The 15,187-nt window shown below is 37.1% G+C and overlaps 1 protein-coding gene across 2 annotated transcripts; it reads left to right on the forward strand.

Annotated features, from left to right (window-relative positions):
• Positions 1-107: 107 nt before the first annotated feature.
• Positions 108-3,302, forward strand: LOC108983210 (IN2-2 protein-like). 2 transcript variants are annotated; one of them, XM_018954769.2, is made up of 5 exons: positions 108-401; positions 495-695; positions 1,915-2,087; positions 2,168-2,270; positions 2,755-3,302. In XM_018954769.2, exons 1-5 carry the CDS (start codon positions 183-185, stop codon positions 3,091-3,093), a joined length of 1,035 nt encoding a protein of 344 aa, XP_018810314.1. In that variant the 5' UTR covers positions 108-182; the 3' UTR covers positions 3,094-3,302. The 2 variants fall into 2 exon arrangements, with proteins under 2 accessions (XP_018810314.1, XP_018810318.1); XM_018954773.2 differs by having other exon boundaries at positions 122-401; positions 2,751-2,960.
• Positions 3,303-15,187: the final 11,885 nt, after the last annotated feature.

Raw genomic sequence — 15,187 nt, forward strand, 5'->3', positions numbered from 1 at the left:
TTTTATACAAATTTTTTTTATAAAATATTAGATTTTATTAATAAAAAATAATTTTTTTTACAATTTTTAAAGTAAAATCTATTTTTTTTTACAAGAATTTATATCGGAGTTTCTACAAATCATTTCAATGTATATAAACTGTGTTGGTCCGCTGCCTCACTTACTCCTCACACCGATCGAAAATGGCGCAAAGAGTTGGTAGGATAAAGCTGGGTTCGCAGGGTCTCGAGGTGTCGGCGCAGGGTTTGGGCTGCATGGGCATGTCCGCGTTCTATGGCCCTCCCAAGCCCGAAGAAGACATGATTGCTCTAATACACCACGCCGTCCACACTGCCGGCGTTACCTTCCTCGACACCTCCGACATCTATGGCCCTTTCACAAACGAAATCCTCCTCGGGAAGGTACTGATGCCTTTTAAACTAAGATAGCTAGGTCAGTCCGCGCAAATCCCTTTTCTTATCTTGTACATGTGTTGGGTGTGGCTTGCCTGGCAGGCTCTGAAGGGAGGCGTTAGAGAGAAAGTGGAATTGGCTACAAAGTTTGGTATTAGCTATTCCAATGAGAAGAGGGAGGTCCGCGGCGATCCGGCTTATGTGAGAGCAGCCTGTGAGGGCAGCTTGAAGCGCCTCGACATCGATTGCATCGATCTCTACTACCAGCATCGCATCGATACCCGCGTTCCGATTGAAGTCACGGTTTATCCCTTTTTCGTTCTTCATAAATTTTTATTGTTTTGATCTCTTCTAAAAATCTAAAATCAACATATATACTGTCTAAAAGGAACTTTTACGTTATAATCGAAAGAGTTCACTGGCCTCATCATCTTTGCACCACAAGTTTGTTAAAAAACATAAAAATTAAAAAAGAAATAAAAGAAATAAAAAGTAAAAACAGATTATGTGTGTGATGTATAGATGATAAATATAATTTTTTTAATTGAAATTCGCTCATCTACACACTGAAAATATAACTTTTTCTTTTCCTTTTTTTTTAAATTTAATATAATTTTTCTCATGGTGAGCGAATTCCGGTGGACAGCCACCAAAGTTTTGTAAGAACACCCTCAATGACTTCTCTATTTTGTAATTTTTTGTAAAATAGCGAATAATATGTCAAAATAAGGCTTCCATTGAATTGTGTAAAATCAATATAAAATACATGTGAGTTAAAGTGCTTAATTCTCTACATTTAACATGGACTATTCATCTATGTAAACATTTATTATTATTTCTTTCTATTTTCTAATAATTTTTTTATATTTCTCACATTAACACTCTTTATTTATAAAATATGAAAAACTTATAATGTTACTAGAAAATTTTATTTTAATAAAAAAGAAAAATAGTCATGTTAAGATTTTTTCAAAACAACATGATAAAAGGATAAAAAAAACTTTTAAAAAAAGGATGAATGAATTTTTTCCATCTTTATTTTTTTTTAAACTTTTATTGGGCTATTGAAGTCATTTTGGCAAAGAAAAGATATTGTGTTCACATTATATATGAGAAATCTTGAGAGATATGAGAATATTACAAATTTAATAGTTGTTAAAAAAGTATTTAAAATGAATAAAGAAAGAATATTTAAATGATATAGAAAAAGAATAGATAAGTTGATGTATGATTTATTGTAAAAGTCGTTAACTAAAATAGAAAAATTGATTTTGATGATCTTTTTATAAAAAAAAAATACAAAAACCATTTATATTGGTAGTGCCCACTACTCCCCATTGCATGCAAATCAACTGTTTCTGTCGACTACACATCTTTTACATGAAAATTTATTTTTTTAATAGTGGACTCTATTTTTTTTTTCCAAAAAGAATTCATGGGATTTGCATACCCTATACCTATATCTAGTATTACTTAAATTTTTATTAAGCGCGGCTAATTCTTTTATTCTATATTCTATAAGATTGGAGAACTCAAGAAACTAGTAGAAGAGGGTAAAATCAAGTACATAGGTCTATCCGAGGCCTCTGCATCAACCATCAGAAGAGCACATGCTGTTCATCCAATAACAGCTGTGCAGCTAGAGTGGTCTTTGTGGTCTAGAGATGCTGAGGAGGAAATAATTCCTACTTGCAGGTGAGGCATCATTTACAATTGCTTTTCAAGTTTTAGAATAATTAGAAACTGTATTTTAAATTTGCCTCCGAATTTTTCAGGGAACTGGGCATTGGAATTGTTGCATATAGTCCTCTGGGAAACGGATTCTTTTCCTCAGGGCCCAAGCTTGTGGAAGATTTGTCTACCAATGACGCCCGAAAGGTTTGTAGATCCAACACTAATGTTTTGTTTCAAAGATCAGTTTCCCATTTTCGTTTAATGATCACATACAATCAGTTTGAGCCTGCGTTAGTCTACGACATCTATATTTTCTTAAATCAATATATTGAGAACAGACGGAGTAGGACGATGAATGATCAAATCAGTACTTGTAATCACATGAATACAATTGTTCTGCCGAGATTGCTTTTTTAACTTTCCTTGATTGCCCTTGGGGAGGGATCAATCTGGTTGTTCTGATGATTATCAATCGCCCACAGAGAATCTGAGGCCTTGAGTTTGGTCTTACTTCTTCTGGGTCTTGCAGTGTCAGAAAAATTGAGACAGGGCATGGCAGCTGTGGATGGTTATGTATTACAGAATTATGTTGAAGAATATGGTGTTCTGATTTCTTTTTAAGCATTTGTTTCCATTGCCTCTTTGAATCATTTAGGATTAATATTGACGTATGCATGTACTTAGGCAGTTTCTACCAAGGTTTCAACCTGAAAATCTGGAGCATAACAAAACCATATTTGAGCGTGTTAATGAAATGGCAACAAGGAAGGGATGCACCTCAGCACAGCTAGCACTGGCCTGGGTTCATCACCAAGGGAAGGACGTGTGCCCCATACCTGGAACCACAAAGATTGAAAATTTCAAGCAGAATATTGGAGCTCTGTCTGTGAAACTAACACCAGAAGAAATGGCGCAACTCGAATCATTTGCTTCAGAGGATGCTGTTAAGGGTGAAAGATCTATGAATGTCGCTACGACCTGGAAGAATTCTGAAACTCCACCCTTTTCTTCATGGAAGTCTGTCTAGGCTCTTCTTTTTGGGTTGAATCTGGACATTGTCTACGTTTTCATTGAGCTGTGTCGAGTTCTTGACTGCTCAGAGTTTATGTGTGTTCTATTTGAGTGTTTTCAGGAAGATCAGAACAAACAATTGGCTCGCTAATCAGATCCTTGTATGCAAATGTGAACTCTTTATCAGTATAGAGAGTGTGTACTCTCAGAGCAATTGAGCTTAAAGTTTAAAGTGTAAAGGAATGCCGGTATCACTTACTTGTTGGAAGCAGAGTTTGCCCCATAGATCATGCTGCAGCATGTTGTAGTCGGTGAGGTTGAACGTGCATTGTGATTTTCCTATCAAGGAATGTCCGTCTAAGCTATGCTACTTCAACCACATCCCAAATGGTAATCTATTACTATATATAAAAGCCAAGTTCGGCTTTTCCGATGTGTCATTCATCCCGCACCCTTCGGTTTTAAAACATGCACTTTCAATTTTTTGGTCTTAAACCATTTCACTAATCATCGTGATGGCTTGCGACCGGAACGACTTTCAATTTTTTGGTACTAAACCCTTTCACTGGTCATCGTGATCTCTTAAGCCCGAAATGGTGCACAAATAGTAGATAGGCTCGATCTATCTCTTAAGACAAAATTTTCGTCATCGCGAAATACTACTTCAGTTGAATCTAACCAGGGAAAAGGCAAATTTGTGGACCAAAATTATATCTTGGAGGAACCTTCAAGCTGGACCAGATTGCCATCTTTAGAGAATTCAAGTTTTGAAGAAGATGGTGCAGACAATGGGTTCTCTCTATTTGCCACCGAGACAAAGTCTTTTGCATCAAAGTTTTTATACCATATGCAGAAGTAGATTCTTGGCATGTCGTCTGTCAAAACCGAGTTCAAATTTCCCCACCTTGAGATTCTAGCCTATCGATTGTTGTAAGAGACTGACCCGCTAAAATTGTTGTTGGTGCAAAAGGGATGCAAAAGAGAAAATAGTGAGAAAAAAGTTTGCTTCAAGACGTGTTACAATGTTCATTTTCCTTAAGATAATATTCGGCCCCACCAATAATAGTATACACACGGGTTACAAGCGAATTTGCCTCCAAGATACAATGAAGCCTAGAATAAATTTGTTTGTCTAACTGCGTTATGCACATACGAAATTAGACCCTGAATACCCTTAGATTTTGTTATCCAACCAAGAGATTAGAAATTTATTCTCTGCAGAATAAATAGATCCTAATAACAAGTTTTGAAGAAATGAAAACTTTTGAGAGAGAGAGAGAATTTCGAAATTTCCTTCTTGAACTCTGTGATTCTGCAATTCGTAGGCCAATGGATCTATTTATAGATAACCAAAAGATGTGACTTTTTATTTTTTTGAAATCTAATTCGAACAGGTATATTTATTATGCCTGTTACCAAGTTGCACAAGGGTCGGACTTGGTCCAATAGTCACGCTGCTTCTCTACCATCCATCTCCCAGGAGTCCGATTCCCAAGTTGTGTGACTCTTGCCATTTATTTTCTAAGAGTTGTGCCTTTGTGTGCCAGGCGCTAGTGCCCTCTCATGCATTGCAGTGCTTCGCGCATGAGCGCCTTACAAGCTAGTGAATGGCTTACAATATATATATGTAACCAAAATGATATAAGGCTTATAAACTTTCCATAACTCTCTCTTTCCAAAATAATTCATTACTTCCAAAATAAACCCCAACATATTAATAATAGTAAATATAATATATGTTATTTTGAAAATATTTCCAACAATCCCTCACCATTTTCAAAATACATCCTGGTTTTTTTTTTTTAATAGAAGAGAAGATAGTCACATGTCCAATAGTAACCCCTGCCCAAATTTATTAATAAACCTTCACTTGTGGCGGAGGAATACTATGGTAACAATCACTGTACTTGGATTTTACAAAGAATATAGAAACAAAAACTCCAAGTACCCAAAAAAATATATCAAGAATACCTATCAAAACATGACTAACTATAAACAAATCCAAATCACAACGTCTGAGAATTGAACAAAGCCTCAAGCAACATTCCGCAAGCCAGATTACCGCACTCATACCAGAACCTTCAACACTTCCAAAGCTGAGCTAGCCCACATGAATCTATTCTTATGACCCCTTTAAGTAGATGAGGAAGTTCCATTTGTCCTAACCATTCATGTGACTGCTACTTCCAAGCCGAGCCAAAAAGTCGGCAACCTTATTCCCTTCCCTATATATATGATTAACGAAAAAATTAATCCCTGCCAACATATTTATTATGTCTTCCCAAAAGTCCTCTAGGTACCAAAGAGTTCATCTTCTGTTTTTAATCCAATTCACTACTATTAAAGAGTCCACTTCCACAAGATTGTTACTACCGTGACCAATCGTTTCAGAAAAAGCATATACCACTTTTCCGAATTCATTTCTGACTACTCCTCCTGCACCCAACATTCCAGGATTATTGATGCAACTTCCATCCACATTCATTTTCATCCATCCACTCTTCGGCTTCGCCCACCTCACTACCTTAAGAGCTTCTGTAAGGCCCAAGCGTTGTGAGGCCCAGAGCAGTGCGCAAAAAGGCCTAGCCTTTTCTTGGAAGTTTTCAAAATGGCGCCGTTTTGGGTAAGCTTTTCCTTCTTCCTCATCTGCCTCCTGATTCTTTCTCCCCCTCTTTCTCTTTCAGTTTCTTTTCTTTTTTGGGTTTCCCTCGTTCAAACGTCTCTCTCACATGTAACCCACATTTACTTCCCCATTTCATCTTTCCCTTTTGTTGGGTCTGTTCGTGTGTCCGAAGGTAATGCCCTAGCATTTTTCTCCATTTTCTTTTTCCTCACTTTCGGTTTTTCCCTCAAAATCAGTTTCTCACTCTATCGCATCCCTCCACTGCAGCAGATCACTGTGCTTCTTCTACCTCGCTTCCCTCTAGTTCTGTAGTTGGTGTTCTCTCTTCATACTCGGCTCTTCTCTCCCTCTTGCATTGTGTTTCGTCTTCAGGTATCTCTCTCTCTCTCTCATTTTACACCTTGTTTCTGAAACTCAGGGCCCTCATTGTCGGCACTCTCTCTTTCTCTCTAGTGCAGTTTTTCTTTTGTTTGCTGTGTAATTGTTGTGTTGCTTGTTCGTTAATCCTTGAAGCCTTGTAACCATCGAAGCCACCATTGGTGACACTTTTATTCACCGGTAACCCATTCTTTATCTCTGTTTCTCTCGCCCGTACACACACGTTCACCTCTATTAATTCATTTCACTCCAATAAAATTTCAGGGTCATGTTTTCATTTAGTGTAGTTCATGGGTTTTTCTTTGGGCATTTTCTTTGTATAAGCGAACATTATGTGTTGGAATGTTCTGAGTTTGGATTATTTGGGTGGGACATACAGTGATTTTAATGGGTACTCGGGGTTGTGTAGTGGCTATTTTTTTATACTATTCAGGTTTTGTACGACTGATGGAGTGGAGTGTAAATTATTTGGAGTTGCATTGTTGTTGTTTTGGTTGAGTTGTGATGATTGCTTGGAGTTAGGGGCCATTGAAGTGGGGTTGATATTTTAATTGTTTGTGTTTCACGTTGATTTTGGTGGGTGTATAGGTCAATATTAAGATTAGTATATAGTATTTTGGGTTGAAATGTGGGTTGTCCAGATTTCTATTTGGTTGTCTTAGTGAGTTTTTTTTGCTATAATACGGTTTGGGATTATGGGTTTTAATTATTTAGATAGAAGTTGTGTCAATTGTCTTTTAACACTTAGTTTATATATTTTATTTTATGATTAGGTGACGAGATTGATAGAGGTCATTTTCAAGGCATAGATAATACGCTATAAGAGTCAGGTAAGCGGAGTTCCTATGCTAGATTTACATAAAAAGAAATGAACTGAGGCTAGTTTGTAATGCATGTTGTTTTTAAAAAGAAAAGATGAAAAGCTACCTCAGTAGATGTTTTGCATTCACTCATGAGATATGTAGGAAAGAGAACAGAAGTGTTTTTGACATGAATAGTATAGACGAGCGATATTTGACATGTTTCTGAAATGTGCAAAAGAGTGAATATGATATTTGTGAATTTTTTGTATATATGATATGAAAATGATTTGGATCTATTTTTGATCAAATAGAAATGATATGAATGTGTTCAGCACGTCGTTTGATATGATATGGATATGAAAAACCTTGGCATACTTATTTGTTTTGATTCTGTTTCTGAATATGGTTATGATATGATGATACTAGTTCACGTGATATGGTTGGTACCAATATGATATGATATGAGTGCACCCACTTTGGAAACAAAGTGGTCTTTTATGTGTTTTTTCCTGTGTGCACACTTGGGGCTCCAAGATTGAAAAATGGGAAGTTTCACAATATGATACAGTCTGGTTTGGCCACCGGGGATAGCACAACCCTACCACGAGGGTTAAACATGGTATATGATATGATACGATATGATATGATAAGATGAAGATATTCAGTTATGTTATGCCAAAGTGTTCTTGAATATGAAAATGGTTTATGAATATGAAAAGATTGTAATGTCGCTCTTATTTTTCTGATAATACATATTGAGACATGCATATGAAGATAAAATGTTTTGCTTCTGCATACCAAACTTTCTAAAAATGGCTCATGTTTGCACACTAGTATAGGTTTTCTGCTTACTGAGTTGTTGATAACTCACCTCTTATCTTCATTATTTTTCAGATGATATTGATGACCCAACTGGGGGTCAGGACTAGAAATTGGAGCTTTACTAGATATGGATAGAAGGTCGAGTACCTAAGGGTACCATTGTTAGAAGAAGAGTTTGAAGTTCTTTTTGATATTTAGATTTATTGAGACTTAAGATGTATCAGTTTATTACGTTAAGATTTAATTATGTTTTGGTTTAATAGGACTTATGGTTTTATCAATTTGGTATGTTATCACTACGGGAAGATTGTGGACCCCTTGGTTTATTATTATTGAAGTAAAGACTATGTGGAGTTCGTAATGTGTTTATATAAAAGATATGAGATTGATTTTGCTTATGAAGTCTTTGGAGATTTTTAGATGTGTTGGGAGACATGTTTATAAGTGACATGTAGTAATTCTGCAACCCACCCGGTATGGGGCGTTACAGCTTCCTTCCTCCTTGCATTAGTAGGAAGATTCAAAGATTTTAGAACCTTGATATCATTTTCCACTAGCCGAGAAGCCTTGTTAATTTTAATGCCAAGCCAATGAATCCAATACTTTACCGATATCCATAAAACATGAATATTTTCCTTCTTACCTTCCATCCTGGCTTTACATCTCCACTTCCATAAGTTTCAGGAAATGACCCCAGGTACGAAGCCAATAAGACTGCCAAGTTGTGATGATTATGATGCTCTACAAAACTAAGCCTCCCCTATTGCTCTCCAAGACCGATTTGGTACAAATGGCATTCCCAAAATATTTGAGCTAAATTTCCAAATGGTCGTAGCAATGTCATCCCTACATAACACATGGTTAATATCCTCCAAAGTGTAACGCCCCATCCCGAACGGTTTGGAGAGTTAACTCATATCACGTAATAATCATTTTCCATCCACATAGTACATGCTCTAATTTTTTTTTTCTATCGCACAAAATAATCATTAATTCAAATCAAATACTCCAGTATAATTATTCTAAAACAAAACAAAGTCTTAATATAAACATCAACTTCCCAACAAATCACATCATCAGAGCACAACAAGCTTACTGAATAAAAATCCTTAATACTCATACACACATTCTATGCTTAAACCATCATTTTTAACTCATCTCACCCATACTCCATATTCTTGATTCTCAGCTGAAATATTCAAATTATTTGAAAAATATTGTAGAGAGAGAACATATATTAGTATGTAAACATGAGCCTTTTCAGAAAGTTCAGTATGCAGAAACAAAATCTTTCATTTACATATGCAAATCTCAGAAACGTGTTATCAGTTAATCAGAGCGACTTTTCAATCTTTTTATACTCAAAACCAACTATTCATATTTAAAGACACTTTTCATATTCAAAGACCATTTTTATATTCAAAAACCAATTGTTCACATTTAAAGATCTGTTTCATATTAAAAAATGATTTGGCATAACATAACTGAACATCTTCATCTTATCATATCATATCGTATCGTATCATATCATATACCATTTTAACCTGGTGGTAGGGTTGTGCTATCCCCGGTGGCCAAACCAGGCAGTATCATATAGTGAAACTTCCCCTTTTTCAATTTCGGAGCCCAGAGTGTGCACACAGGAAAGAACACATAAAAGACCACTTTGTTTCCAAAGTGGGTGCACTCATATCATATCATATCATGTTGGATCCAATCATATCACATGAACCAATATCATCAAATCAGAACCATATTCAGAATCAGGATCAAAACAGATAAGTATGCCAAAGGTTTGCATATCCATATCATATCAAACCACATGCTGAACACATTCATATCATTTTCAGATGATCAATAATAGATCCAAAATATTTCATATCACATGTATAAAGATCTCAATTTTCATATTCGCTCTTATGCACATTTCAGAAATATGTCAAATATTGCTCATGTCTACACTTTTTATGTCAAAAGCATTTCTTTTCTCTATCATACATATCTCATGAGTGAATGCAAAACATATACTCATATTGTTTTTCATTTTTTCTTTTTAAAGCAGCATGCACATTTTTACAAACCAATCTCAATTCATTTCTTTTTATAAAAATCTAGCATAAGAACCCTACTTACCTAGACTTCTTAACTTTTCAAAAATTTCCTCAACAATGCCGAACAAAAATTAATCGTCACCTATAAGATAATTACGTAAATTTTCATAAATTTTCAATCAATCTCGTATTTTAATATTCAAGCCTAAAACTTCTAAAATAATCCATTTTTAATTCCTCAAACTCAAAATTCTCATTATTCCTAAAAATACCAACATCACTTTCTAAACTCATCAATATCCATCATAATAACTCCGACCAAAATATTAAATTCTAACTTATTTATGATTGAGATCTTACTGAAATTTATAAAACAAAACAACATAACTATATTGAAATCATTATAAATAGATAATCATACTTTTGTTTAAATAAAAAAAAATATTCTTTTAAAAGGATTCAAAATAAGATTTTGCACTTACTGATCATTCAAAAAAATTATCAGTATTTACTTAACAAATATTCTGACAAAATATTAGTCTCTTAAAAATACCATCTTAACAAAATAAACCCACATGCGCCTAAGTCTAAAAAAATAAAAATCACATGTGGCCCACATTTCAAACAAAAATACACCACCAGTTGATGTATTCAAATGAAGAAAGAGGGCAAAAGGGTAATAACACCCTTCATCCACTAGGTTACCCATGACACCTAGTTTCGTTTTTAAGCAACTACTAACACAACAAAACAAAAACCAATGGAGGTCAAAATGTGAGCAACAATAGGGATTAACCCACGGAAAACAGAGGCAGTGGCAACGTAGGAGCCCGACGGGCTGGCTGGAGGGACAGTGGTGGCTGTGTTGAAGAGTAGGAGAGTGGCGGAGATACCGTAGAGCTAGGCTGAGCACGAGAGAGAAAAAGAGGGAGAGATGAGCAAGCGAGAGGGTGGACAGAAAGGAGTAAACCGAGAGAGATGCTCCCCGTGAGGGGTTGCTACGGACTGAGGTGGCCTGAGGGTGTTCAGGGCCTTTTTCCTTGTGGGTGGCGACAGCTTGGAGTGGCTGGTGCGGTGCGATGCGATGCAGTGGTTCAGTAGCTGTATCTCTATTTTGGTTGGCTAAAAGCAGGGCAGTCTTGCAACGGAGGCCATGGGAGGCGTTAGGCGGCGGCTTTGTGTGGCTAGGAATGGTGGTGCGGTCTGGACCGAGGTTCATTAAGGGTGGACGAACTGTGCGGTAGCAATGTGTGGGTCCAGTGGGTCACTAAACTCACACACTATTTTTGGATATCTAAAAAAGAGGAAGTCGAGGATTGCAACAAAGGCTATGGGGCCGCTGGGCGGCAACTTCGTGTGGCTGGGCATAGTTGGCGAGGTTTGGACTAAGGTTCACAGAGGACAGTGGATGCTCAGAAGCGTTTGGATGGCTGAGGCGTGAAGAGAGGGCAGCGGCAATGAATTTAAGGTTGAGAAAAGCTTAACATATATATAGGCTATAAGTAGAAAACAGAACAAACCTAAATCAAAGGGAAGGGGAACGTGCATGAAAATTGAAGGATGGCGTGAACCCATGCGATGGATGGCGTGAACCCGTGCGACGGATTCTAGAAATGTGAACCACGTGCATGGGTCTTACATGTGGGCTGGGTCTTCCACATCAACACAAAAAACTTCTTAGGAACTGCTACATTCCATATGCAATCTAACCATTGAAATTTAGGACTACTGACTCAAACTAAGTACCATGCACTCTTGGTCGTGAATGTGCCATCCGAATTTCCCAACCAAATAAGCTTATCATCACCAAGCCTTCGAACCTTGATTTCATTGACAATATTTTTGGATTTTTCAGGCCCTACTAATTGTACTAGTTTATCCAATTCCTAGCTATTATTATGCATAACATGTTTCACCTTCAAATTCGAATCACCCACAATCGGATGCTGCTCGTTCAAAGGACTGGAGCTCAGCCAAATTATCTTTCCAGAAAGACACATTGCCCTCACAAACTAACCACTTAGAATGACTTAGAATGCAAAAGAGCAGTAGGTATTTCTTTAGCTATTGATTTCCAGAACCTGGTACATCTAGAAGAGTTAATATCCATCGGGTGCATACCATGCATATACTTCTCACCAAAGAAATTTCGCCATATAGAGTCTGAACAAAGCAGATTCCAAGCAAATTTGAGATGTAACGACCTTTGAACATCAACTAAATTCCTCAACCCAATCCCTCCCTCATCCACCAGTTTGCATAGCTTGTCCCATTTAATCCATTTTTTCTTAGGACATCCATTGCTAGAACCCCACAAAAAGGTACTCAAGATCTTATTAATCTAAAGATAAACCATTTTTGGAACATGCATCACCGAAAGAAGATGCATTGGCATGCTCGACAATACCTGCTTTAATAGGATCAACCTTGCCCTAGTGGAAAATAAATTCATTTTCCAACCTTCAATCTTCTTTCGAATTCTTTGGATCAAATCCTAGAAATGTACTAGTTTCAATCTTCCAGAAACTATAGGCACTCCTAAATATTTAAACGGAAACAGCCCTTCTGAGAACTTAGTGAAGGATAATAGACGCCTCCGTCTAGCAGTACTTATGTTCTTAGAGAAAAAAAAAAAAAAAAAAAGAAAGAGATTTGGCACTACTTACCTGTTGACCCGACCATAAAGCATAGGTGCGCAAGGTACCAATAATCTCAAGGATAGAAGATTTCCCTCCATTAGTAAATATTACCATATCATCAACGTATAAGAGATGAGAAATTATAGGGCCATGTCTCAGGTGAGAGTAACACTTAATTCTTCTATCTTCCAATTTCTTTTTTAATCAATCGGGAAAGCACTTCCTCCACTAAAATGAATAGATTCGGGGATAAAACATCTCCTTGACGGATACCTCTTCCACCCTTAAAGAACCCCTTTGCAGTGTCATTCATAACAACAGAATACCAAGGTGTAGTCGCACATTGCATCAGTAGTTGGCGAACTTTCAAAGAGAACCCAAAAGCATCCAATACATAAAATAAGAACTTCCAGTCAATTGTGTCATAAGCTTTTGCAAAATCAATTTTCATCACAATATTACTTCCTCGGGCTGATTTACTCATATCATGAATAATCTCCTACGTGAGGCTAATATTTTCAAAAATACTTCTACCCAGCAAAAAAGCTCCTTGCTCCTTAGAAATGATTCCGTTAAAGAGTGTTGTAAATAGATTCACTAGAATCTTAGAACAAATTTTATAGACCACGGAACACAGACTGATTGGTCTAAAATTCCCAAACGATGTGGGATTCTGTACTTTGGGATGTAAAACAATATAAGAGGCAATGTAGAACCATGGTAATTCCGACCCGCTAAAAAAATTAGTAATTGCTTCAAATAAATATTCATGTATTGAGGGCCAACAATGCTGATAAAACCCTAACCCAAAGCCATTCGGTCCAGGACTGTTGTCCTTAGGAATAGAGAACAGGGCATCTTTACCTTCCTCCACCGAAGGAGAACTACCAAAAAAATTGTTGTCCTCTTCGAAACAGCACCCACAATTAACTCAAACAAGTTTGGCATAGAAATAGTCGGGTTAGCTTTAAGAAAATCCTCAAAGTAAATACAAGCCTCCTCATTGACACCTTCCGGCGAATTAAGCACACGGCCATCAGACAACTTCATTTCCATCACCATGTTATGTTTCCTTGACTGTAATGCTTTAAAGAAAGAGGAAGACACTTCACCCTGCGAAACCCAATCCTGCTTAAACTGTTGAGCAAGGCGAGCTTCTTCCCTTTTTAACTAGACATCAAGCTCCATATTATTAGCTAAAACATCCACTTCCACATCTTCAGAGAAACTTTCTTGCAAACTAGCTTCTCCTTCTTCCACCTTTGTTTCTAGCTCTTTAATATGCTTCCCAATCCAATTGAAAACCTCCTTGTTCCAAGTTCTAAGGACCATCTTGAACCTCTTCAATTTTCCTGCTAGTTTCCACAAACCATTTCCAATAACCCTTGTCTGCCATTTACTATAAACGCACCTCCAAAAACCCTCATGAGTAGTCCACATAAACTGAAATTTAAAGGAGACAGGACCATACCTAGAGGAAATTGCGAAGAGAACCAAGAGCATTCAGGAATGATCTGAGGACTTTCTTGGCAGGTATTGAATCCTACCCGAGGGGAACAAATCCATAAGTTTCAGATTACATAAGGCTCTATCAAGCCTTGCCCATGATTGTGCCATCCTGGTTTCAGACTTCCATAAGTTTCAGACTTCCACCACGTCTTTCGCTATCATTCTGCAAAATATTAAAGTCCCCAATAAGCACATGAAGCAACTACAAATTATTGATATCAAGCATATCGGCCCATAAAGACCTCCTATCTAAGTATCGGCAGTTTGCATACAGCTGAAATCAAAAGACTGGAATTGATAAGTAAAGAAATATGCTGATTTGAAGCGCCCATGACATCCACCTGTATACCAGCATTCCAAAAACACCAAAATTTGCCTGCATGATCTGCGTTTGACAGAAACTAGTTAAAAGATAGTAAATTCCTCCGGTAACTCAGTTGATGATCATCCCGGAACGGTTCTGCCAGGAAAAGGATTGAAGGTTTATGTAAACGTAACAAAGACCGTAGTTGCTTCTTGGAGGTGCCAAGACCTCGAATATTCCAATACATAAGATTACTAATCATTGAGATTGGCGGTAGGCTGCTTGGAGCCCTTAAAGAACTTCTTAAAATTCTTTTGGAGATTGTAGTTTTTATCGTTAAATCAGAATCAGAGGATCCATCTGTAACGCCCGTCCTTGTGGTGGGACTTTTTCCAAAATATTTTTATAAAAAGGACGATGGGAATTACCGTCTTGTTTAAAACTTTTCACTTGCATCCCCAGGGTGCGAGACTCCACGTGTATAAATAAAATGTGTAATAAAAGAGGGTTACAGCGAAAACATAAATCTTATAACAAAAAGACCTCTCGTACGTTTAAAACTCGTGCCTAGACTTCTGTGCTCTTCCCCATAGGCCATGGCCGTCCCGATCGTGCAGTTCCTGTGGGGGAGGGACATGCATAAAAACTAAAATGAGTCAAAAACTCGTAAGCATTACTTCATACAGCTAAAATATAACAACATAGGTTTTCATTCATGCATTCATCATTTGTACATACTATTACGTGCGTGCCTACGTGTCTTGTGTGCGTTCATTTGAAAACGTCACTGGACGGGGCTTTTCTTTCAAAAGGCTTTCCTTTATTTAAAACGTGTCCCCCGTCAGTGCCTTCATTTCTTCAAGAGCCGCTGTAAGGGGTTTTACTTTTAAAAAGGCTTTCTCGTCGTAAAACGTTTCCCCCGTCAGTGCCTTCATTTCTTAAAGAGTCCGTGTTTTTGTGCTCTTGTGCGTACATGTGCAT

This window comes from Juglans regia, chromosome 12 (assembly GCF_001411555.2).
Source record: "Juglans regia cultivar Chandler chromosome 12, Walnut 2.0, whole genome shotgun sequence".
Lineage (NCBI taxonomy): Eukaryota > Viridiplantae > Streptophyta > Magnoliopsida > Fagales > Juglandaceae > Juglans > Juglans regia.